We start from the raw sequence: 25651 nt of genomic DNA, 5'->3' as shown, positions 1-25651 counted from the left end.
ACACATGGCTGTGAGACACCTTGTGGGTGCTAAGGCTTGGACCCAGGTTCTCTAGAAGAACAGCTAGTGCTCCTAATTGTGGAGCCAGCTCTCTGACCTCAACTGTTCCTTACTCTTTACTCTTGACTAAGGATGAGCTTAGAAAAGTCTCATGAGGCTGGTCTTAGGTGTGTGAAGAGACATTAATGGAAACCTTCGGGCCAATCAAGGCCTGTGTTAAAAAGCAACAGAAAAGACAGTCCTTGGAATGTCTTTCCCATTCAGGCCTAGCTATCTGGGACACAGGAATTGTCAGTTCTACAAGGAACTTTGCAAGCCTATAACTCCCAAGTGACCTCTCTCCCTGATGAATCGGTGCTAACTCTTGAGGAGCAGAGGTACAGGGGCTATTCTGGAAGCTGGGGAGGGCAGGTAGGCAGGCATGCATACAAAGGCACAACTACTTGGCACAGACACTGGCAATCCTTTAGAAACTGATCATAGGCAGACATATGTTATCCTCATAAAGACCCAGAGGCACAGGGACCAGTTCAGTGAACAGACGTATACCCAGAGAGACTAGGACCACACCGGCACCTCTCCGATCACACAGAGCCCTCTCCCTTCAACTCCCTCAGCAAGTAGGGCCAGGTCCTTACCTGAGAGTGTAGAGTAGGGACAGAAAGGCTGAGACTGTCTCCGCTCCAGGGAGTATTTGTACAGAACAGGGTGGGGCTGGGTCAGGTCATATGCTCTTGGGAGAGTCCGGGGCTGAGGGTTCAGGTAATGAAGTGGGGATGGTCTGATTTCTACCTGGGCAAAGAGCACTAGAAAGTAGAGGTGGGTGGGGTGGATGAAGAGAGTAGGGAACTTTCTCAGAGCCAAGTACGAGGTCACAGGTGAGTCACGCAGGGCTAGCACATTGATTTCCACAAACTAAACAGGACTGTCATCTCCTCCTTATCTCGGTGCTGGGGAGGAAGGCACTTGCCAACCAGGGTCTTCTATAGTATCAGTGAGCTCAGACCAGCTCCAGATGGTGTTGTGCACACATGCACAGATGCATACATACATACATACATCATTATGGGTAACTTGCCTGCACTGTGTCTGTGCACCATGTGAACGTCTGGTACTATTGGAGGCCAGAAGAAGGCATCAGATTCCCTTGAACTGAAGTTACAGCTGGTTATCAGCTGCTGTGTGGGTGCTGGGAATTGAACCCTGGTCATTTGGAAGAACAACTAGTGTCCTTAACTGCTAAGCCATCTCTCCAGGCCTACAATTTAGGAGGTATTACCCTCACCTCTTTGCTTTATATTTTAAATTTTTGTGTAGATGTATTTATCTTGCTTTATGTTTACAAACGTTTTGCCTGCATGCATGTGGGTATCTCACACACATGCCTTTCGAACCCTCTGGAACTGGGGTTACTCATGGTTGTGAGTCACAAGGTGGTTGCTGAGAATGGAACCTGAGTTCTCTGCAAGAATACATGCTCCTAGTCACTAAGTCATCTCTCCAGACCCATCCTCACATCTTTTAGAGGTGGGGCTTCAGTGTTTGAGACAGGGTCTCAACTCTACCTGGCTGGCCTCAAAGTAGAGCAGCAGATGAACTCTTGATCCTTCTGTCTCCACCTCCAAAGCCCTGGGACTGCAGGTGGACAGCAGCACACTCAACCAGTTTCGAGTTTGTTTTGTGCACGAGTGTGCATGAGTGTGCATGAGTGCATACGAGTGTACATGCGTATTGTTTTGAGAATTAGTCTCTCATAGCTGAGACTGACATTGGTTTCTGATCCTCTGTCTCCCTCTCTGGAGTGTTAGAATTCTAGGCATGCACCCCCACACGCAGTTTCATCTTCCCTTCCTTGACAGATTTAGAAAGGAACATGGCTCAGAGATGTTAAGAGATTGCCAGTACGCCTGAATTCAGGGACTGCCTGAATGTGGAGCTTGGGTGTTTCTTAGGATGAACCATCTTCCTTTCAGGAAAGCACTTCTTTAAAAAAGGTGTGGGGTACCAGGGAGATGGCTCCGAAGTTAAGAGCACTGGCTGCTCTTTCAGAGGTCCTGAGTTCAATTCCCAGCAAGGAACAACATAGTAGCTTACAACCATTTATAATGAGATCTGATGCCCTCTTCTGGCATGCAGGTGTACCTGCAGATAGAGCACTCACATACACAACATAAATAAATCTTTAAAAAATTTTAAAATGGGGCTGGAGAGATGGCTCAGTTCAGTGGTTAAGTGTGGTTAAGAGCACAGACTGTTCTTTCAGAGGTTCTGAGTTTAATTGCCAGCAACCACATGGTGGCTCACAACCATCTATAACGAGGATCCAAAACCCTTTTCTGGTGTGTCTGAAGACAGCAACAGTGCAAACACATACATAAAATAAGTAAATCTTAAAAAACAAACAAACAAGCAAACAAAAACCCTCCACCCTGCTTTGGAAACTCCCTGGGAAGTCTGCACAGAGGACTTTGGTTTATAAGTAGGCGGGGAGCTAAGGACTGCTCTATTTACTTAGGAGAGTGAGCTAGGACAGAGGTCGCAGGCAGGCAGAGCCCCAGAGGAGGTCTGAAAAGTGCGGTGCCTTCAGAGCTCCCACGTTGCAGTCCGGGCAGATGGCACCTCCCATGCCTACTATCACCTGTGTTACCAGCTCTCCTCAGAGACCTTCCTGTACCTTTAAGGGACACTGACACTACACCTACTTCACTGCTAGCCTTGGGCAGGAAGCTCAGAAAAGAGCTCTGTGTCCTCATAGAGGGAGGTGGAAGCAGAGCTCTGGGCTCTAGATTGGAGGCCTCCGTTCCTTCTTTCTCTGAGTCAAGCTCTGTGCCCCTGGCCTAGGGCAGGGAAGGCCAAAGTAGAGGTCCCGAGCGCTTTCAAAGAAGGCTCTATCTTTGTCTGGTGGGATAGGCAGAGAATTATTTTCTGAGAACAAGACATTGTGGGTAGTCTGATCAGGGGACATGGAGGGGACATGGAGGCTGCCAGAGCAGTGATGGGCACACTGGGGCCAATCCACAGCAGAGTTTCTGACTGTGGCCACAGTCCTTCAGCCAAATGTACATCCCCTTCACCTTCAGTTCTGTGCCTCACAGAGAATACATGGTCCCCAAATGCCTGATTTAATGACAGAGGGGACCTTCCTACCAGTAATCTCTGGGATGTGAGGGAAGCTTTTTTGTTGTTGTTGTTGTTGTTGTTTTTTGTTGTTTTTTGTTTTGTTTGTGTGTGTGTGTGTGTGTGTGTGTGTGTGTGTGTGTGTGTGTGTGTGTGGTGAGAAGCAGGGTTTAGAACCAGTATCATCAGGAGAAGGAAGAGCTGTAAGTGGGTCTCCTCAGGCAATGAGGGACAGCACATGAGTTTTTTGGGTTGAGTAGGACACGAAACAGTCTCCCAACATAGGATACTAACTCTCTTTGGAACCTTCCAATACTTGTCTGTAGAGTTAGTCAGTCCACCCTTCTTCCTGGGCTGTGTGGCCGTGCTGACAAAGGTAGCCCACCCTGGGCATGGAAAGTGCTACAGGGCTATTCGTGCCAGGAAGGAGGGAGAAGGCCTCACCCATAGAGACATTTAAGCAGGTCACTGACCTCGATCTCCCCAGAGATGTCAATAGCACCAGCACAGGCTTATCCACAGGTTTCAGAACTTGAGGAGATCAAATGATGTCACAGGTATGAGGCTCAGCAACCATAAGCTGAGTGTGTCGTGTTACTGTAGAAAGCGTGAGCATCGCTGGCCTGTTTGACTCTGATCCATCGCGCCTTGCTTCACAGTGGGCATCAGGCTGCTGGACCACTTGGCTACCTCCCACCCACACTTCAGCCTGCCCATGACGTCTGTCCTTGTCACTCTTCAAAACTGTGCCAGGCCCCTCTATTTTGACGGGGTGTGGCCTCACCCACACCTTAGCCTGAGGTAGTAAACTTCATGGTACTTAGAGCCTGTGTAGCTTCTGCCCCTGGGCCTCTGCCCTTTTCTCCAGCCCTGTGAGGAATGTATAGGGAGACACAGGCTAGCTCTTTCTGCTTCCATGAGGACTCCTGGCTTGAGACTGGGAGACTGTCCTGGCTCTGTGTCCATGGTGGTTCTTGTTTTCCCTGAAGATTTCCCCTGCTCTCTCCCCAGATTCCCCCAGGGCCCTTTCGGGTCTACGCACCACTCTCTGGTGTCTGGACACTGCCTTGGAATGTCTGTCCCAGTTCCCTCAACTGACCCATCTGAGACTTTCTGACTTCTACTTTCTTGCCTGTCATAGGGACTCATCAGCCCTGCCTTGGAATCTTCAATGAAGCTCCTTGACTTGGGCACTGCTGAGGCTGCCCTCTAGTGACCTAGTGACCTCCCCAGTCTGGCTGCTACTTCCCTAACCTGACATCCTCTTGCTAGTAAAAGGCCACCATCCACACTTAATCCCAGCAGACGGAGGGAGGCAGAAGCGGGTGGCTATCTGAGTTCCAGAGCAGCCTGGCCCACAGAGTGAGTTCCAGGAAAGTCAGGGCTACACACACACACACACACACACACACACACACAGAGAGAGAGAGAGAGAGAGACAGACAGACAGACAGACAGACAGAGAGACACAGAGAGGGGGTGTGTCACCACTGTTCCTCTGCCTCTTATGGGACTTGCTTATGTGATGGGCAGGCCCTGATGGTGGTAACATTGAGCCTCTACCAAGGGTGGCAGTTGGTAGGGGATAAAATGCAGGGTTCTAGGGGGAACTCTGTGAATTTCTGTCTCCACCATGAAGAACAGTAGCCCACCCAACCCAAGGAGCCTTGGGGACAGGAGTGCAGTCCCACACCAGGGCTCACCTCCCACCTCTAGGCCTGGGGCTGTAGAACATACAGATTGGGTATGTCTTCAGAATAGGCCTTGCAGACTGGGAGGTTGGGGTGGAGTGAGGTCCCAGGCTGCAACACCCAGTCTGAGGACAGGCAGGTCAGCTCCCTCCAGAAACCACCCTGCTGTGGCATGCTTGCTTTTGGTAAGGTGGGGCCTAGACTTTGGAGCCTGCTAAGGACTGGTCCCTCAGCTCTACTTCATGTACTTTGAGGTCTCCAATCCAGGCCTAGGAATCAGGACATGTCATGAGACAGGAATGTTGGGTGGTGTTGGGGCCAAGCAGAAAAGAATGTGCTTTGAGCTGCCTTCTTCCATCTGGAGGATATCCTACCTAGTAGCTGGGCCTTCTTCAACCTAATCTTCTTCAACATTTCTCCATCAGTGGCCTCTAAGGACTCAGCCTCAACCAAGAGCCATTCCTGAGCACTGGGGTGGGAACTGAGAGCAGTCTGCTGGGATCTGTTTCCAGAGGCACCCAGTGTTGCGGTGGAGAGAAGGCTCTGGTCTGGGGCCCAGAAAGGGAGCAGACACAGGATTGCCTAGAGTGAGTGGTACAGGAAACTGGCTTTGCTACGTTGGGTGGAAGACAGAAAAAGAGGTTCAGAAAAGATGCTAAAGAGGCACCTCAGGACATCCCTAGTACAATGGCCCCTAGTACAAATTACCCCTGTACACTACATGATTACGACCTTCTCAGATCCCCAGAACCCAGGGAGGCAGGCAGCCTTAGGCACTCCTTAACTGAGGAGATGACTACCAAGAAGTTACCCGGGGCAGGAAGAAAAATGCTTGAGCCTTACTCTGGCTACACACTATTCCAAATATGAATATTGTTAGGTATCTGAGTGTTATCATCATGTGACTCACTGGGGGATAGACACAGAGATAAGGAATATGGCCTGTAAGAAGAAGAAGACTGGAATCCACCATCCCGTCGACGTCTGCCTAGACTGAGCCTAAGGAGTAGGACAAGGGCCAAACCACTGTACTCAATCACAGTTACAGAAATGGGGGGAGGGAGGGTTCTGAGCAGTGTTACCTCTAGGGGCCTCTTAAGTCTTTCCTCCTGGGCAGACCTCCCTGTTTCTCCCCAGAGAGAAACTCAGACTTACAGCTATTCTGTTCTTGAAGTTGGCTCCAACTGTATTTTTCCCCCAGATGACACCAATAAAGTACATCTGATGTGAGACCCTAAAGGTGTGGTGGCCACCTGAGTTGGCAGGTGACCTGGGAAGAGCAGTGACCCAAGTCCAGGCTAGGTCGTTCAGCCCAACCCTAGGAGGGGAAAGAGCAGAGAGAAGTCTCAATCAACCTTGTTTTGCTGGAGTAGCTGTAATAAGAGTCCTTGGGACAGCAAGGCCACCACCCAGGCTTTTGTATTGTCTGCTGCACAAACAAGTGACACAGCCCTGGGAAGAGGCAACACCTGTCTGGGCTCATCAATAAAACAAAGCTTTTACCTCTGTGTAGTCTGACTGTTCTAATGGAGTTGTAAGGTGGGATTGAGCTAGACTTGGGAGATGATAGCAAGAAAGAGGGGTGAAGAAAACCCCACCCCACTCCAATCGATAGCCAAGCTTTTGGAACGCTTCTGCCCCCTAGTGGTGACTGAGTAAAAGACCTCTGGTTTGGAAATTCTCGTGCCCCGCCCCCTCCCTCTCCTTCGCTGCTCACCTGCCCTCTTCAGCTTGTGTGCGTCTGAGTGGTCAGAAAGGTAGTCACAGCCTGTCACAGGTACCCACAGCGACACTGTAGTGCTGGCTAACTTCATACTCACGCACCACGCAATGAGGCTCTAGGGCATGGGGGCGCTGGGCTGGGCCCTGGGGAAAGCTCAGGGCACATAGTCAGTCTGAGACCTCTGCTCTCAGACTGACAGCCTCAGTCCAGTGGGAAAGCAGACAGATAAACGGTGTTTTGTGGAGAGAGTGGTAAACAGACGCGGGGGCTGCTCAAGGGTGTGAGAAGTTGTGTGAATGATACTTGGGGTTCAGTCTCGACTGTGCAGTCGTTCAGGGTATATGGTCCTTCAGCTTGATGGCTGGAAACAAGGTGCTTCTCCATTCAGGATATCTTCCTGCAGCTCTTCCGGTCGGGCTGGGTAGGGGCGCTTGGAACTTCTGGAGGTTTGTGGGATAGGGCTGACCTCAGCAGTATTTGTGAGGCAGGGTACAGAGAAGGTAGGGAAAGTGTGTGCATGTGTGTGTACTGTGTGTGCATGTGTGTACTTGTGTGTGTGCATATGTGTGTATTGTGTGGGCATGTGTGTGTGCATGTGTGTACTTGTCTGTGCATGTATGTACTTGTGTGTGCATATGTGTATACTGTGTGGGCATGTGTGCATGTGTGTATTTGTGTGTGCATGTGTGTGTGCTGTGTGTGCATGTGTGTACTTGTGTGTGCATAAGTGTGTACTTGTGTGTGCATGTGTGTGTACTGTGTGTGCATCTGTGTGCATGTGTGTATTTATGTGTGCATGTGTGTAGTTGTGTGTGTGCATATGTGTGTACTGTGTGTGCATGTGTGTGCTGTGTGTGCATGTGTGTACTTGTGTGTGCATATGTGTGTACTGTGTGTGCATGTGTCTGTGTGCATTTGTGTACTTGTGTGTGTGCATGTATGTACTTGTATATGTGCATGTGTGTACTGTGTGGGCATGTGTGTGTATGTGTGTGTATACATGTGTGTGTATGTGTGTGTGTGTGTGTGTGTGTGTGTGTGTGTGTGTGTGTGTAGATAGACAGGGAGGGAGACAGAGAGATCTAGGAGCTTGGTGCGTCACTTGCTGGGAAAGCAGACAAGAGTCTGACTCAGTGGGAACATCCGGCAGGAAGGGAGGGTACATAGTGGCATTTGCAAGCAGGATGGGAAGTCTGAAGCTGCAGAGATGGGGTGCGGGGGCCCGGGGCGAGAGCCTGGACAGCAAAGCGACTGGGGATCGTCGCTGGAGAACGGGAGTGGGGGTGGCTGGGAGGTGGGGGGTAGTTTATGGTAAGAGAAAACATCTGAGGCCTGGTCAGTCTGGGACATAGGGAATGTCAGTTTGTGACGCTCGCTGGTGTCAAGGCCTGGAAGTCGGGACCACATACATACTGAAGGTGACCTAGACAACCCCAGGCAGAGACTGCCTCAGCTGTGTGGAGAACTGGGGAAGGGGTCTGTGTCCTTTCTTAGGATCAGAGGGTCTGCAAAGGTTATCCTGGGAGTGAAAGGCCCTGTGAAAGGATCCCAGGGGAAGAAGGCAGTTGACTGTTCCCAGCAGAAATGTTAAGGACCCCAGAGAAAGGCTCCTTTCAGCATGGTAGGGGGCTGGAGACCCAAAGAGTTAGGCCTCCACGAGTGGCCATGCTTGGGGTACAGAGAAAACCACATTTCACTTCAGGGGACTGGTATTTCAGGTCTGTGGTAGTGTGTGATGGCCTAGGGGAGAAGGTTTCTCCCTCTTATCTAGTGACTTAAACACAAACACGCTGACTGGACAGCCAGTAGGAAAACAGAGAGACCCTTGAGGGAGGGCTGTCAGCAGGTGGGACCTGCATCTCTGGCCTTTTGCTACTAGTGGGAGGGATGAAGACCGTGTATGCTCACCAGCTATCCCATTTGTGGGCAAACACAGACAGGGGTCTTACTGGGGCTCAGGACCACAGGTGAAAGTGGGCCCTGCGTGCCTAGACCTCACGTGTGGGGACACTGAGGCAGGGCAGGGAGAGGTGTTAGACAAGACCAGCCGGGGCTGCTGGTGCCCTGGTCCTCGCCCTCTGAGAATGCAAGGGTGGGGGTGGCGGCTAGGCGTTCCTGGCTGGGAGCCCAGAGCACTCTTTTGTAATCACAACATGATCTCTTGTGCTGAGCAGCAAAGCTGAAGCCGGCGGGGAGAGGCCGACAGGCCCGACTCTGGTGACTCCAGCTTCCCTCCAGCTCTGGCTCCCGGGGAGCTGCTTCGGAATCCTCTCAGCGCCTGCTATTTCCATGCATTTGGCTGTGAGTGGCACCTCCTCCTTGGCAGGGGGCGGGGTGGGGGGCTTCTAAGGATGGGAGGGAGCTAAACTACTAAGCAGCCACATTCTGGGGACAGCTGGTGGCAGCTGGGAAAAAGAGGGCCACGATGAGGCAGGTGGTGGCACTGAGCAAAACACAGACCCCAGCGTCTGACAGAGAAGGACCTCAGGCCTTGATGCGGAGGCGTGGCTTGCCAGAGTCGCTCCCAGCTGGGGCTGCTATGGACCTGCTGTTCTCCTGCCCCATCAGCCAGCAGCTCAGACCTGGAGGGCTGTCTGGGCCCGTGGGAGCTGCTCTCTCCTTCCGACTGGGCACAGGCTTTGGGAGCGGGGTCCAGTACCTGAGAGGCCAGAACCAAGTTAAAGCCTGCATGTGTGTGTGTGTGTGTGTGTGTGTGTGTGTGTGTGTGTGTATGTGTGTGTGTGTGTGTGTGTTTCTAGATTTGGGAGGCGAAGAGTCCCCTGCTCGACCTCCTGAACCCCTGGCAGCTTCCCAGTCACGGCGCAGGTTCGGCTGCCAGAGCCATTTTTAACTCTCATTCCAAGGTTGTGCTCGCAGCAGAACCCCCTGGGGAGCAAGGGGGAGGGGCAGCCTGCCGCTGGGAGCAGAGGCCCTGGGTATGAAGCCCTGACCTAAGCCCCTCAAGAGGCAGATTGGCAGACAGACCTCCCTGGGATGGGGCTTGACCCAATGTAGACTATCTTCCTAAGGAACCTCCGGCACCCTGCGTGCTGTAGCTTGGGACTCTGACCCGTTTCTTATATTGGGTTCCTTGCCTTCTATAGGGGCCTCACAAAGCAGAGCCCACAATGCACAGACATGAGGAGAAAGATGCCGAGCTGGATCGTAGGATAGTTGCCCTGCGCAAGAAGAACCAGGCCTTACTCCGAAGGTATCAGGTGAGTTCGCTGTATCAGCTGAGAGGACTCCTGTGGCTGGCTACCCTCAAAGGGCCGGTTACCCAGTGGATTCTCTCCCAGGGCTCTAGCCCATGCTCCCAGGCTCTGGCCCAGGGTTTGGGTGGATAGTCTCTCACAGAGGCACTGGTAATGTGATGTCTCTGCCCCCTGGTGTCCCATTGGTGTTTCTCTGTGTAGGCCTGTCAGCACCTGTGTGTCTGTGAACCCGGGGGTCCATGGCCTTGCTGACCTCAGGCCCTCCCACAGGAGATCGAGGAAGATCGCCGGCTGGCGGAGCAGGGCGGCATGGCTGTGACCACTCAAGGGTTTCTCCAACCTGACAGCCTCACGGTCACAATCAGCCAGGTTCCTGGTGTAAGTCTCACCCTGGAGACAGGCAGGGTTGACGCCTAGTCCCTCCATGCCTGGGGTGTTATAACTTCTCCCACTTTTCTCCTATTTTCCTTTCTGGGTGCCTCCCCGCAACAGGCTTCCAAGCTATTGCTATCTTCTCCAAAGGGCCATGGAGGAAAGGCTACCAAACAGAAAGCTTTGTGCAGACTTTCCCATTTCTACAGCTCTGCACATATGCCCTATGCGCAGAGCACAGCCTTCCCCTTAACCCAGACCCTGAGGCCAAAACGCTGCAGGAAGCAGAGGATGGAGAAGTCTGGGCTGAAAGCAAAAGAAACAGTGTTTTAGAGATAAGGCCATATTGTCTGCATACTCTGGATTTCTTGAGATGACAAGCCCTTGTGGCATCTTGGGCCCCTCTGTTGGCTCTGAGCTCTGAATAACTAATGCCATTGGCATGTGGACTCCTGAAGGGCTATGGGCATTCCAGAGAGGCCTAGGGCTGGAACCCAAACCTAGGGAACCCCTCCTCCCAGCACCCAGCACCCAGGTTCTGCTCAGGATTACCCATATGGCCTGAGGACACAGGCATCTCACTCTGCAGGAGAAGAGGGTGGTTAGCAGAAACTGGGCGCCCCTTGTACCTGGGGTGACTGCCACACTGACGGACGATGAGGATGCTGCAGACTCACACGGTACTTTCAGCCTGGGGGACCGGGTGGAACTCGCTGTCACCATGGAAAACAAAGCCAAGGTGAGCAGTTGAGACTTCCAGACCTCAGGTGAGCAGTATCCCTCCCTTGGCTCAGCCATGATGCCTGTCTATACCCTCTCCAGGCCAAACGGATAGTAAGCGAGAAACCCACGAGCCAAGCAAGAAGCCCAAGGGCAAAGGGGACAGCTGGAGGAGGCTGGGGCCGGAGTTCCCCCTTGCAGGTGACTTTCAGCTCAGATTCAGCAGGGAAGGTACATCTTCAAGATGGGGTAGGGACACAATCCCCACTTGGAGAAGGCAGAGAAACTAAGTCAGATATGTCCCTTGCCTGGGCAAGCCTGGCCTCGGCACCACCAGAATTTTAACTTTCTTCCCCTTCTCTGGCTAAAATCCACTTTGGGTGTACCTTGCAGTGAGAAACAATTAAGCCAGATATATTATCCAGCCATAATACTGCGCATGACTCACCTCTAAGATGTCAGAGGGATGTGTGGATGACTGGCTATGTGCCAGCTGTGACCTCTAGGTGGCAGCAGCCCCTTGTAATTGTTCTTGATCTTGCTCACCGCCTATGGGTGCCCCTCCTATCTAGGGCTGGTCTATTCCACACTAACTCTAAGAAGAGACGCCTCCTTTTACAGAGATAAGGACATAATGTAGGAGAGGTCAAATTTCCTATCTCAGACGGGCAGTGAACAAGTGGATTCGTGCAAACAGTCCATAGCAAACTCAGCATGCTGGAGTTGAGATAGACCTAGTTATCTACTGGGAAGTGGAGACCTTGAGGGAGGAATGGAGGGGCTCAGCCCACTCTGGAACTCCACTCAAATCTTCTCCCTACGTCTCCCCCATAATACTAAGTGTCTTTCCCTTTGCAGGGTGTTCTGGAGCCCCGGAATCCGGGCATGGTCTCAGGACCACCTCCCCAACAGCCCTTGGGGCTGTCCCCTGAGGCCAGCTGGGACTACACACAGTGGAAACAGGAGAGAGAGCAGATTGACCTGGCCCGCCTTGCCCGGCACAGAAACCCACAGGGTGACTGGAGCCGCCCATGGGACCTGGACAAAGCCAAGCCCATGTGGGTGGCAAGGCTGAGCAGCTTGCTGTGACTGTGGGACTGGGGTAGGGCTAACTATGGGTGCCTCTTGGAGGGAAAAGACTCGCCTGGGACTTCTGGCCAGACTCTTGTTCCAGTGTTCTGTGTGTCCCCTCTTTCTTGGGACCATCAACTCTATGCTGCCCTGAGCTCTGGGGTTAGGGGAGACAGTATCTGGGTGGAGCCTGATGCAGCCTCTGCCCACATTGCTACTGGTGACTTAATGCCATCCTCTGTCTGCACAGACCACAGAACTGCAACAAGCCTAGGGACAAGGACCTGGCCATGGGCAGCAGAAAGGGTGAGCCAATGCCCACTTCATGTTTTTGTGCTTTGTTTTTTGAGAGTCTAAGCCCAGGCTGGCCCAGAACTCATGATCCTCTTGTATCGTCTAGAATCCCACAATCTTCTCTATTCATCAAAGATGGAAAGGAACACAGAAAAAGTCTGTCCTTCCTTTCCCTCCCACACTACTGGACCTCTTTTGTGTTTTCAGAGCTACAGCTTGGGCTAGATTCAATGGGATCCAAACTAGGTTTTTCCAGATGCTGTTCCTTGTCGGGTAAAAGTCTTGTTGACCCTCCCTAGCTTGCTGTGGGAGGAGTCCTGTGGATTTCTGGTGACTTCCTTCTTCATACACAGAGCCTAGGGCCAATGAGCTGGCCAAAATCATTTATCTGGGCAGTGTAAACACAGTCCAGGACCCCAGGCCAGGGGAGGATTTTCTGGAGAGGTCGCTTGGGCTTTGGGAAGGTAGAACTCCTAAGGGAATGAATGAACATGGTAAGCTTCCCTTTAGGTCCTAGGACCCACCAGAAGCCTCAGCACCCACCATCGTCCCTGGATGGAAAATGTGAGTTGGGGCCGGAAAAGGGGCAGAATGGCTTTGACTGTGAAGGCAGTTGTTACACCCTCTGCCGTCTGCAATGTCTGCAGGTCGGGGTGGACAATCTGGAAGACCCGCTGTGACGTCCACCATAGGCAGCAAACCCCAGGGGAAGGAGAGGCTGACTGGAAGGGCCCGAAGGTAACAGGTGACAGGGGACAAAAAATCAAGGCAGGTATGTAGGTGTCCTAATTTCCTGAACTGGCCAGGTCCCTTTGCTCAATCTCCAGGGCCCCTGATTCCTGGTTGCTTATTGCCTGCCACAGGTTAATGAGATACCAAGAAAGGCCACCAGCAGAAGTGGTAGCAGTTAGAGTCTGGTGCCCAGAGGCTGTGGTAATTACAACAGCTCCCTTCCCCTGGGATATGAGCTGTGCCTTTCCCAGGTGGAGCAAGCAGGGACATGCCTGGAGTCTCCTTGGATCTCAAGGTGCAGCAGGTTTGGTCATAAACATCAGCTGGGGACCTGGGATGGATGCTCAGAGAAAATGGCTAGGTTTGAGAAGTAAGGTCAGGCGGGGAAGGAAGCATCCAGGAGCCTCCCGGACTCCACTCTGAAACCACTGGGATTTAGCTTCTCCCTGGGGTACACAGGCCACTAGCTATGAAGGGGGTTATTTGAAGCAAGGTGGAGCCAGGACCTGCTACGCGCTTGTGTTTCTACAGGTATGACATGAAAGGAGATGAGAAGCTGAAGAGCCAGGAGGTGGGTACTTAGGCCTAGGACAGGACGGGCTGGGGAGAGAAGCTTGAAACATACTAACCAGCTGGGCTCTTCTTTTGCTTCAGGGAAACCAGAACACCACGAAGGCTCCCAGTGCAGAGGAAAAGTGCACACAGAAGAGGAATGAAGGAGAGCCAGACAGACAAGAGACCAAGCCTGCAGCCAGCCCAATTCTAGCCTCCTCAGAGGGGTTAGAAGAAGAGTCGGGAACCTCTACAGCCAGTTTGGCCCCAGACACTCCACAACATTCTGACTTGGTTCCTCTTGACCTCTCTGTAGGAGGAGCTAGCATCCCCAAGCCTGGAAAAAGTACATGTATACTCAGTCCAAAGGCTGGGGCTCAGAAAAGTCCAAATGGGTCTGAGCAGCAGACCCTGGGGTGCAATGACCACCAGCCTGGGCTGGAAGTCCACAGTTGCACTGAGTCACAGAGAGAAGCAGAGACCCCAGAGCCTAAAGAGGACAGGGTTGGTAGGACTGGGGAGCAGCAGAACCTGACACCAAGAAGCAGGCCCCCCAGAGGACTCGGTCCAACGGCAAGAGGTACAAGTAAGAGAAGCAGGGCAGGAGGTCCTGGCCCTGCAGGAAGGTGCTGAGTGATGCCCAGGGGAGTTGGAGGGCTAGGCTGTGGGGGGCGGTGGGGGAGAACCCCGTCAAGATTCTTCTATGTGGTGGGGAGTGTGGCTGCTGGTGGGAGTCTTGTACCTTTCTGGTTGAGCAATGTGGCAAAATTCCACAGAGACACCATGTGAGGGCCTCTTTTGCATACCTCTCTACACTAGTGGGTTTTTACATGTAGGCAAGGCCCTTGGTATACGTGCCAGGCTGGGGTCTCTTGTTCAAGGTTGGCATCCTAGGCCTGGGCTTACTGTTACCTAGGCCATAAAGCCTTTCCTACAAAGCAAGATTTGGTAGGACCCCAGTACTTGGGTGTCCTGGCTCCTTGTAATTCAGCACTGCCAGGTCTCCCTCCCCAGTCACAGGCCTCCTCAGCTCCAGGCAGGCTTAAAGCTGGTATGGCCAGCCTGGCCCCTTTCTGATAGCCATGCCTTTTATCCAGGTGACTCACAGTCCTGGTCTTCTAAGATGGCCAAGCCTGGATTTCAACAGTTGCCTGGGGCCCAGACAAAGTGGTTGGGAGCTCATGGCTGACAGGAACACACTTGGAGAGGAAGAGTAAAACCCACGGCTTCTTGGGGAAAAGGAGGCATCTGGAGGACCTCCTTAAACTGGGCTAGGATCCCCCTGTTGCCATGGGAGAATGAGAGAGCTCACTAGCAAGTGCTGAGCCTCCTTCCTCATATCCAGATCAGACATCACGGGTGCCCTGAATAGACCTTGCAGCCCAGGGCCATTTCCTGCCCTCTCTTCCTTCTCCACTTCCCCTCACAAAGACCATGCAAAAGCAAGCACACAGATAGAGGAATAGCAACCTCAGCTAAGTGCGACATCAGGATGTGTCTAACTCCATCCAGGCCCCTCCCGTGAGGCCCACGTCTGGTGAATTATCCAGACTCCGCACAAGCTGTGGCTTCCTTTCAATACAACAAACATTTCCTGAGCATCCTCTCCCAGTAATCCAGCTAGTGGGCGAGGGTGACTCTGCCAGCAGGAGGGAGGGAAGAGGCTCAGTCATCCGACAGCTCGAGGCTGAATGGCAGTACTCATCTGTAGAAGCCTGGCAGCATTGGGTGTGGTGAGGGTAGGAGCCTGAAGAGAGCCCCTTCTGCTCCTCTCTTTTGATATGGCATATGCCCTTTGCTCCCATCCCTTATCTCAGTGGCACCCACTAGGCAGCCTCCCATCCTCTCTACAAGGGTAAGTGGGTCTTCCATAACCCTCCGAAGCCCTAGTTAAAGTCCTTGTCATCTCATCTTTCCATGAGAGGCCTGTGACTTGCATTCTTGCTTTGTTCTTCCTTCCTGCCTCTCGGTTCCATTTCTATTCCCTCTTCTCAGGCAGGGGTGAATCTTCAGTGGGTCAGGCTGTTTAGAGACCTTTCTTCCTGCTTTTGTGTGACACATGGTGCAGGTTGAACTCAGTGGGTCTGGGGAAGGCCAGAATGTTTGCGTTTCTAATATGTCCCAGGTGAGGGAGTTTTTGGCTGGAAGAACCCTTTGAGGAGTCAGGTTCTGGACTGGAGTGTGTGAAGGTTAGAGCAGACTCTAGATCTAAAGCAAGTTGCTGGGTCTGTAAGAACTAGGACAGTGCTACCCTGCCAAGTGGAAGAGGCTTCCTGGCTTCAGAGACGCCTGCAGAAGACTCTTCGGGCAGTGGTAGTGGAGTCAACTCTGTAGTGCATCAAAAGGAAGCTGATCAGGATGTGACAGGATGAAGGGGGTGGAAGATTCAGTGTGGATGCTCAAAGGAAGTCCAGAAAGGGGAAAAATATTCCTGTACATTCGAGACATGCCTGGACCAGAGTGAAGAGTCCAAATTCATTTTTTCATTTGGCCTTCCAGTCTCAAGTATATTTTGACTTTGGAGTGTGACACAGGCCCCAGAGCTCATGACTCTTAAAGATGGGACTGGAATAGAGCAGGTGTAGGCAGGGAGAGCTCTAGAATTCAGATGTTGCAAAGGAATGACTGTGATCAAGAATCTGAATTCTTGACTGGGGGCAGAGGCTGGTAAGAGTCCATTCTCAGCATACACGAACTCACAGGCTCAACTTCTAGGATGCCTCAAGACAGACAGACAGTGAGTGAGTGACTGAGTCAGTCAGTCAGACAGACAGACACATACACAGAAAGAGAGAGGAGAAAAGAAGAGAAGAGAAAAGGAAAGAGTAGGGAAGAGGGAGAGAGAAACGAGAAAATTCACAGTTTGCCTCCCACTGAATGCTGCCAACTCTGTAATGTGATCCATCAAACAACACAGGGCAAGGCATGTTTGATCACAGGCTGAGGATGTAAAAACGTGGCAGGGTTCTTATTCGGTCTTTACAAATGAATCCAAGCAGGAGAAGGAGCTGGCAAAGAGGATTGAGAGGACATGGGCTTTTCTTCATGAGCAACAGCCCTTGGAGCACTAAGGGAACCCGTCCTGGGGAGAGGTGACACAGGACATTTTCATTACAGTTGCCTGCAGCAACAGCAAGTTTTTCCTGAGGGAGGGGAGCTCTTCTCCAGGGTAAGACGCAGGTGCCACCTCCTGGCTCTTTGTCCAGGTTGTACCATCCTGCTCAGTTAGTGCCAACTATGGAGCGGGAGAGACCCACGCCAGACACTCCTCTTAAGGCCTCAAAGGGCCAGCCATGGCTCTTCCTGGTTGCTTTGTTGAAAGGTCTGACCCAGAGTTTTCCCTTAGGAAGCCTTCCTCCCTCCAACAAGCAGACAAGACTACTCTTTAAAAGCACAAGTCTTCGTTAAACCCAACTCTGGGAAATCAGATGCAGGGCTGGAAGGACCTAAGCAAGGAGGGTAGCCAGGAGGACCTGCAGAGAGAGGACACCTTGAAACAAAGGTATCAGGGAAATGGAGTGCATTCTGTCAGGAAGGTATGCGTTTAGATCTCAGGCACCAGGTAGAGCTAAGCACACCTTAGAGTTTGAAAGAGCAAATATGAACCCTGTACCTCCCATCTACTTACTCGACGTTAACCTCTAAAAGCCCCAGTCTCCTTACCTGCAGAATGAGGCTTGCTGTGCTGACCTTGAAGGGTTGCTGAGAAATCTAGAGTGTGCAAAACATGCCTACACTTAGTAGACACTCTGGGAACAGTACACTGGTGCTCAGAGATGCAATAAATGAAATGGGCGTTTGATATGACGTCTGTATCTGCTTTTTTTTTTTTTTTAACTTTTCTTTTTATTGGGGGTCAGTATCCTCTCAGGAAAAGAAGGAATGGCTCAAGCCATCTGACAGCCCTTCAGGACAGATAGCTTCTTTCACTTCCCTGGAGGTAGGATGTCTAGTGGGGTGCCCTTGGGGTGCCCTTGCTTTTATATGGAGTACACTCTATCTTCCCTGGCTCCATCTGAGCCCTCTGAACCCCGCATTTGACTTTAGCTGGGAGGACTCCTCTTCTCTTCTGTTTAAAGCAGAAACAGTCTCACAAATTCACAGCTTAGTTTTTGTTCCATTACATTTCTCCAGAAGCCACCCCTACCCCAGGGAGCTTCCTCTGTGTCTCCTGGAATTAAGTTCTGCCAAATGAGCAAATGCCTGATTTTCTTATGGCCCACATCAGCTATTTAAAACAAGGTACAAGTTTGGAAGGTCTGATCACCAGTTAGCCCCAGACCTGATTCTGCTTTCAGGGACAAGAATTACAGAAAGAGATGGCACTAGTCCTTAAGAACACCAAGGAATGGCAATGTTTTCCATATGACTGTCTTTTCTGAGGGCGGGGCCAGTGGTAGTTGCCAAGAGAACAGAGATAAACAAAGGAACCACCACCTCTGTCCCGTGTCATTTATCAGTGGCCACAGACCCCACCAGCATCTCCTTCTGAGTCAGAGGCCTTTTCTGGGCTACTGAGTTAGGACAGATGGGTGACTGTTGCGGCCTCAGAGGCAAAATTCAGGGCTGGGAAAGGTGAAGAGGAGTCAGCAGCAGCAAGCCTGTGGCTGCTTTCTCTCAAGTCTGCTGAGCCTACGTCATGGCTCTCATTAAGTATCCACTTGACGCCAGGGAGGTGAAATAACGCAGACCTGGCACCAGAAAGAACAAATGTGGCACCCGCTGCTCCTTTTAAGGACTGGCTGGAGAAGCAGCAGGCCTCAGGGCAGGAGGTGAGACAAACACACCAGCACCTCTGAGGCGATGGAGGAAGCTCTCAGGCCTACCTTCATCTTAACAAGCTCTCCAGGGTGAACTGTCAGAAATAACGGACAGTGCAGGCTTTTTCCTTTTTCTTACAAACTCTGGAGACATGGTGTTTCCTCTCCTCTGCACAGGGCAGTTGGCTTCACTGATGCAAAAGGGCCAAAAGTCACAATGATAACCAGCTGGCAACACAGAGAAATTCCCCAAACTACAGAAATCAGAGGGAAGGGAGAGCGGTGGCTCTCCAACTTCAGTGTGCATTAGAATCACCTGGAAAGCTGGTTATTTTTTGTTTTGTGAGACGGGGGGTGGGGGGGTGTCTCTCTGTGTAGCACTGGCCATGTTGGAACTCCCTCCATAGATGAGGCTGACCGCAAACTTAAGAGATATGCCTGCCTCTGTCTGGATTAAAGGTGCACCACCACGGCACAGCCAGAAAGCTGATTTAAAACAGAAGGCCTGCCTCACTTCCTGAGCCAGCTGCCCAGCTGGTCTGGGATGTGGCCCACAGTGTCACTGGTCTCCAAATTTCCCAGGTGATGCTGATGCCCTCGGTCTGGGAGTTTGTGTCCTGTTTACTGGCTTTCCCTTCGAATTTCTTTCCATACATCATTTCCCCCCAAAGGGATGCATACTCCCTTGAGAATATATTACCTCATGTGTAAGCGCAGTCCCTTTATCTCCAAGGTCTTAAAGCTCTTTCCCATCTATTACCTCTGCCTGCTCTCATGATGTGCCATTTGGTCACAGAACAGGGGGCCCGAGCCTCTACCAATGCCACGGATGAGCTGTCAGCTTTCTTACCTTCTTGTTCAGGATTCCCTCTGAGAAGATCCTGCCTCCACACCTAGGTCCTGACCATGCATGAGCCAACTACAGCTCAGAGATGGACTGCTGTAACTTTTTCAAATGTAGAATTTATTTTCTATTATAGAATTTATTGTGTATGTGTATAGTGGTTTTGCCTGTGTGTCCATCTGTCCACCTTGTGCCTGGTGTCTGCGGAGGCCATAAGAGAGGAGGGACTTCTTGATCCTTAGCCACCATGTGGGTGCTGGGTATCGAACTTGAGTCTTCTAAGAGTAGCAAGTGCTCTTAGCTGTTGAACCATCTCTGCAGCCCTGCTTCTGTACCTTGACACTGCCCAGCAAGCACCTAAGGGGATAGGTGGTCTTTAGGGCACAAGTAGGAAAGGCTCAAAATGGCTATGAGCACTCAGGGAGCAGAAGAGATATTTTCAATGAAACCATCTCTAATTAACACAATTGTGAGGTTTTTTTTTTTTTTTTTTTGACAAGCTTCTTTTGAGAGTTTTGAAGTCCATTTGACTCAATAAATACCAAATTAATGGTAATGATTTATGAAAAATATTCCTGAGGATATTAAACAGAATCTTGCTGCTGGTATTAAAAACTGTTGGCTGAAATTAGGAAGATGAGGCTGTTTAGGCAATCGAGCATGATGGCCATGGGCACAAAGTGTGTGGTGATTTTCTGGTCCCCTTCTTGTACCTTAGCTAAGGCCTCCAGAACTGACTAGGACCACAAGAACTGGCTCAGTAAAGGGGCTTCTGACTGACCAGGTAACTCACATGTGAGAGAGAGCACTGGGGGCTGGGTTTGTTGTGACTGTGGACATCTTAATAGAGTCAGGGTGTGTGGCAAAGACAGGCTTTGTTTGTTTATTTTTTGATGAGCCATTGGAAGGAACAAAAAATCGTAACACGGGCTCTTTGTAGCAGAAAACCACAGGCTATGTTTGTGAGGGAAACAGATGTGACCAAGAGACTGTCAACAGTGCAGCTATTTTTATAGCTCCACATTAGTGCTGGGGCAGACAGGACAATGAATGGGTTGGAAAGCCCATTCCGCTGCACCCACGTGGATGACAGCCACGGACTTCTGGTTCCCAGATAAAGCTGGAGGGACAAACCCAGGCCTGTCAACATGGAAGGAAGAAACGGTTCAGCGGGGTCAGGGTGGCTATCGTTTGAATGAGGGCATAGGCTACGTTCCACGCAGGTTCCATGAGTGGGCCGTGGCAGGGACGCCATGAGGGCATGCCAATTACCTCCATGCTGCTGACCACCCAGGGGATCTCCAGACTCTGAGGGCCTGGTGCTTTGTGCCAGGCACTGAGTTGGCGTTGGTCATGAGGAAAGAGCAAAGCTGCTGCACTCCTTTCCTCCCCAGAGGGAGGCCAATTAAACAGTACAGCTGTGGCCCTTTTGTCACTGAACTGCAATTCCAGAAATACCTCCATTTTCTGCAGACAGGAAAGGGAGGGCGGTCATTACCCTTTTAAGTAGCTGCAGTGGCCCTAAAGCCACCAACCTTTCAGCCTCCTTAGAGCAGCAAGTAGGAACAAGTCCATGTTCTGTCTTCAGCATTTCAAACCAGGATATAAATACTTGACTACAGAACACACCAGCATAGAATTCCCCAGTGAAAACTGAAAAACAAGGTAGACGCAAAAGCTCCCGGAGCCATGGTACCATACTGTGTAGAAATACGCAGCTGTCAGCGGGGCAATGATGCTTCAGAGAAACACTACTTTGTACTTGGTATCCATGAGGAGAGAGGAAGATACAAGCTTATCCAAAGGGCTCCCTGACCCGGTACCTTCAAAACTTCATTCTTTTTTTCTCCTTTGAATTCAGGCTGCTAGAGAACGTATAGTGAGTGGTAGCACTCGGTATAAGCAAACACCTAGGGATCGCCCCAGATCGGAGCAGTTAGCGGGAGAGATAACTAACACCCTATGTAGAGACCTTCCAGGCTTAAAATCAGACATGCTCCTTCCCAACACTTGCAAAGAAAGCTGTTCTGTCGCCTGTTCCCATCCCATCGGGCCCTGTTCTAATCAGCCGGCAGGCTCTCTATGTACCGACTGCTGTCTTTGGCCTGTGTGGTAAGCTGTGTGCAGCTGTAGAAGCCACATGTCCCCATCTGCAGAAAGGAGGGACTGTGTCCAAAAGCCAACAGACTCACTCTCCGGCTCTGCGGTACCAAGCCCTCTCACAGAAAGCCTTTGTGTAGGCTGAGGAGGGAAATAAAGGAAGGCGGGACCTTTTCCTTGCCTCCCTGCAGACTACAAGGTGAGGAAAAAGCACAGTGGCCGCCCCCTAACTGCTCTGGAGAAGTGCAGGCCACAGGGGCTCCACCAACACTGGCTTCTCTTTCAGGATTTGTACTGGGCTCCATTGTCTGGCAATGAGCTGAGCTCAATTTCGCACCGTGTATTTCTGCGGCATAACGGAGCCCTTATATTTATGCCTTTCACCCACAGATCTTTTTTGTTTGCTTTAAGGGTAGAAAAAAAAAACCCCTCCTTACCTTTGAAGCAACCTACACCTCTCAGCGGCTTGGCTCCAGGGGTGGTAGGTTCTGCCCCGGCAGTGCTGACCTTGGCTTTGTCTTTTCTAATGTCAGTACATCCTGAGTTAGCAAAAGGCCAGCAGTTTAAGGTGAGGATGCGACACCAGCAGGCAGCTGTGTCTTCACCTCAGACAGCTAAATGTCTGTGACTAAAACTCATATCCACACTTACTAGTCCTTCAGCTAAGCATCCTCTTAGGGCTCCTGTAGAGCACAACTTTTCTTTTGGCAAAAGCTGGCATTGTTTTCTGACTAGTGGCGCCTTCCTGACCAAGACTGTCTCTGCCACCCCTCTCTAATCTGTTCAGTCGCAGGCACTGAGAACAGCAAGGCAATTGCTTTTTCCTCCCAAACCCATTCATCACATTGTCCCTGTCGTCCCTGCCTGACATCACCTCTACTACTCCACCAGGTCAGCAAGAGAAATGATCAACTTACACAGCTTAGGCAGAGTTCTTAGAATGTATTTTTGTTCACCTGAAAAATAAAACTTTTAAAAAATATACAGGACTTTTAAAGTACAGGTATATCTTGAATGGCTGAATTATAAATAATGTCTCTGGTCATGTTCACAGCTAGAGCTGGAGAAGCGTCCCAATTCCAGTGAAGGCTTATAGAGTCGGGAGGCCAGCTGGACCACGAGTGGTCTTGCTGAACTCTTTGATCCAAAGTGGATTTAAACAGTCCATAAAGCAGGGTCAGGAGGGGAAGAGGAATGGACTTCCAGACACTCTCCCATGAGTCCAGAGGATTCTTGGATTAAGAGATCAATTTACAAATTATTAAAATATAGGACTAAAAATTCACACCATAAATATAAATGACAGGCTATTATTGAAGATACAAAGTGGCATTTTATGTTTCTTCCCCCCAGTCTCTCATCAAAAATTTAAAAAGTCCCCATGGGTTTCCTAATGACTTAAGTCCTCATCAGCTGTGAAGAAATCTCCAAGCCCAGACACCTTGGGTGTTAGCAGCCTGCTGGGAGGCTGCCAGCTTAGTTGCTATTTTCTTGCCCAGGACAGGACATGGCTTAAATCAAGATTGTTGTCCTGTAAACCTGAATCAGTGCTAACTACAAGGTAGGCCAGAAAAGTGGATAAGACAGTTTCAGGACTAAGGTGGGCAAAGTTCCTGTTGTTTCTTTTTTAAATAGCTTATTTCCCAAAAAGGAAATACTAAGGAGTTTGATCTCTGTCACTGCCCACACTCAACTGCCTAAAAACAAGTGGCAGGAGGAAATGGAATCCAAACTGAAGAGCAATACCTGCTGCCCCAGAGCAAGCTCGCTCATGAGCACTCTTGCTCTCTCACGTTCTCTACCCCTGCACCCCTGTGTGTGTGTGTGTGTGTGTGTGTGTGTGTATGTGTGTGTGTCACCACCTCTAGAAAATTGTTGGCTGAGTTTAAGTGGAAGCTAAGGAATGAGAAAGACAAGCTGCCAACTCAATCTTCCCATAGCTGGTGCCTTCACTTGCTATCTAAGCACACTCCTGAGCTTGAATTCTACCTTCTGCTCTGTCTTACCAATAAAGCAGCTCAGAACCACATCAAAGCTCTGGTTTTGCAACTGATTTTGGTCCTAACAGCAAGCTGCTTGTGTTAGGCTCAGAAAATAGGAAATGCAAAAATGAGTGAGACAAGATCTAGAAGGGCAAGAAATTAAATAAGACAAGATCTGGAACCGATAAGATAGTTGAGGAGCCGGAAAAGGAATGAGAGAAAACACTTGCCAATCACTGTACTTAAAAAGGCTTGCTCTTCCTAAAGGAGTTCTGTGAGGGGAAGGGACTGATCTAAACACAGCAGCCTTACTCTTTTTCTCCATTGCCCCTGGCATGGGTCCAGAGACTCAGGCTACAACAGGAAGCCACTTTGGTGGGAGCACTAGGATAAGAACCGGAGGGGGATCAGCATATTCCTCACCCTCCCTAAACTGTTTCTATTGCTAAGGTTTTTCCACTGTCATGTTAGCAGTCTAAAAATGATTATGATCTTGTGTAAGAACGTCAGAAACTTATCTTTCTGAAACAGGAAGGAAACAGGTGAAAGAGTGGGTGATGGGGAAAAAAAAGCTGTGTTTGTGCCCTCTGGCTAAGTGCAGTTTGAAGGCCAGCAAATAGCCCTTGCTGGACCCCACCATTCAGTAGCTACCCAGGGTGTGGGAAGATACATAGAGTCCTATGTGATTATAGCGTCTAGTGCATATGTCAACAACTATATACAGGGATCTATAAATTAAACGCATGTCTGGCCACTGCAACTAGGTTGACGTACCTGAGCTCCGCTACTTTTGGTGCTCTCTTTATTTGGGAGAGCCTCAGCTTATTTAAAAAAAAAAGAGCCCCTACACAACTCCCTACCTTCCCCTGAGTCTTGGGGAGAGGGTGTCGGAGTCACCCCCTGCGTTTAAGAAACATCAGAGCTAGCAGCCGCAGAAGGGCTGGGTGCTAGGTTCTCCCCACCCTCCCCCCAGTTCCCCTTATGGCTCAGGGCCCTGGCGCAGCACGGTGCTGGGAAGATCAAACCCCGGGTCCCCGGCGAATCGTGGTCCCTTGGCTGAAGATCCGGTTGTGCATTACCGGCTCCCGGGGCAAGCTGGCGATCGCTGAGGTGTGTGGGGGCGTACGCTCGCGTAGGGGTCACTCCGGCGGGCTCCGGAGCCGGTCCTGCTGCAAAGTCCTGCTTGGGGGTTTGGGGGGATGATGATTCCCGACCGTCCCCAACGCGGAGAGATTCAACGACTCCGGGGCTCTTCGGCCGCTTCCTCTTCGTCCTCGTCCGGCCCCCGCGGCCGCTCCGGCGGCCGGGCCAGGGGACTGTCTGCTGTGGGCTCCGGGGGCGCCAGCCTCGCCGCCTGCAGCGGGGGCGCGTCGCGTGGCGCCTCGCGGCGGGACGACCCGGTGGTGTTGGGCCCCGCCGCCGCCCCCGAAGTCCCAGACGGGCCGGTGGTGTTGGAGCCGCTGGGGGGCGGGCCGACGGCTCCCCCCGAGGTCCCGGCACCCACCGGCTGCCAGATGAGACTGTAGTAGACGGCCAGTACGATGGCGGCCAGCGACACGGAGAGCACGTAGGCGAACACCGTGGCTAGCCGGACCCACTTCTTGTTGGTCTTGGCCGCCATCTTCGCCTTCTTGTCCCCGGTGTAGGTGGCCGGCTTGCCCCGCTCGGCCGGGGCCGCGTCGCGCTCCTTCATGGGGGGGCCCCGGCCTTTGCCCCGGTGCTCCACGGCCCCGGCTGGAGGGGGCCTGGCGGCCTGCGAGGACTGGGCAGGGGGCGTCTCGGCGCCCTAGCTTCCCGGCGGCCCCGCGCTCCGCCGCTGCTCCTCACGCCGCCCGCCCGCAGCCCGCCACCGCGTCGCTACCGCCGCCGGGGCCTGGGCCCGTCACCGCCGCCAGCGCCGCCGCCGCCGCCGGCCCGCCAGCTGCTTCCCAGCCGCCGCCACAGCCACAGCCGCCCGACTCCGCGTCCCCATCCGCTGCCGCCGCCTGCCCGGCCGCCGGCCGCCTGGTCTCCAGTGGCCCGGCGGACCGCGCGCTCCGGCTCCAGCCCGGCTCCCCCGCGGGGCGCGCCGGTGCAGGGGGCGGGGCTGCGCGCTGCCGGGGGGCTGCTCCTTAAAAGGGCGATGTAGGGGCCCGGAAGTGCCGCGCTGGGAGGCGGCTGCTGCGGGGCGTCGTGGGCCCCGTGGGGGACGCCCAGTTAAGAGAGAGTTAAGGGAGGCTGGGCCTTAAAGGGGCGACAGGCGCTTCTTTAAAAGGGGAACGGCACATTGCCGGAGGGAGTGCGGAACCGGGAGGTGGCTGGGAGGGGCAGGCTCCGTGGAGAGCTGTCAACTCAGGAGTCTCCTCACACGGCCCCAGACTAGGAGGTGGTTGGTGGGAGAACTAACCAGGCCTACGTACACCAGGTCTCCGAAGTGGGGCTAACACTAAGCTGGTACTGTCTGCGTAGCTCTCGCGTAGAGAGGGGGTAATGCCCCAA

The 25651-nt window shown here is 52.0% G+C and overlaps 2 protein-coding genes across 5 annotated transcripts; one reads left to right on the top strand and one right to left on the bottom strand.

The window, feature by feature from the left end:
- The first annotated feature begins 8698 nt into the window (after positions 1–8698).
- On the top strand, positions 8699–17294 carry CCDC9B (coiled-coil domain containing 9B). 4 transcript variants are annotated; one of them, XM_080931125.1, is made up of 11 exons: positions 8699–8832; positions 9636–9749; positions 10017–10124; positions 10708–10857; positions 10941–11039; positions 11697–11896; positions 12160–12215; positions 12714–12767; positions 12851–12941; positions 13467–13506; positions 13590–17294. In XM_080931125.1, the coding sequence occupies exons 1-11, from the start codon at positions 8821–8823 to the stop codon at positions 14118–14120; spliced, it is 1455 nt and encodes a 484-aa protein (XP_080787251.1). In that variant the 5' UTR covers positions 8699–8820; the 3' UTR covers positions 14121–17294. The 4 variants fall into 4 exon arrangements, with proteins under 4 accessions (XP_080787251.1, XP_080787250.1, XP_080787252.1 ...); XM_080931124.1 differs by having other exon boundaries at positions 10941–11069; XM_080931126.1 differs by lacking the exon at positions 8699–8832 and adding an exon at positions 9437–9467 and having other exon boundaries at positions 10941–11069.
- A 4834-nt stretch (positions 17295–22128) lies between these two features.
- INAFM2 (InaF motif containing 2) lies at positions 22129–25200 on the bottom strand. The gene has a single exon (XM_080931060.1). The coding sequence runs from the start codon at positions 24864–24866 to the stop codon at positions 24408–24410; it is 459 nt and encodes a 152-aa protein (XP_080787186.1). The 5' UTR covers positions 24867–25200; the 3' UTR covers positions 22129–24407.
- Between the last annotated feature and the right edge of the window lie 451 nt (positions 25201–25651).

The sequence above is a fragment of the Micromys minutus genome, assembly GCF_963924665.1.
Source record: "Micromys minutus genome assembly, chromosome: 17".
Classification (NCBI taxonomy): domain Eukaryota; kingdom Metazoa; phylum Chordata; class Mammalia; order Rodentia; family Muridae; genus Micromys; species Micromys minutus.
Note: the sequence above shows the minus strand (reverse complement) of the source record. Positions and strands in the feature narration are given on the sequence as shown.

Coding starts and splice junctions, on each gene's coding strand:
- CCDC9B (XM_080931124.1), top strand. Junction 11,070..11,696: donor GCTCAGATTCAGCAGGGAAG/GTACATCTTCAA, acceptor TTCCCTTTGCAG/GGTGTTCTGGAGCCCCGGAA. Junction 12,768..12,850: donor ATCGTCCCTGGATGGAAAAT/GTGAGTTGGGGC, acceptor CAATGTCTGCAG/GTCGGGGTGGACAATCTGGA.
- INAFM2 (XM_080931060.1), bottom strand. CDS start 24,866: ATGAAGGAGCGCGACGCGGCCCCGGCCGAGCGGGGCAAGCCGGCCACC.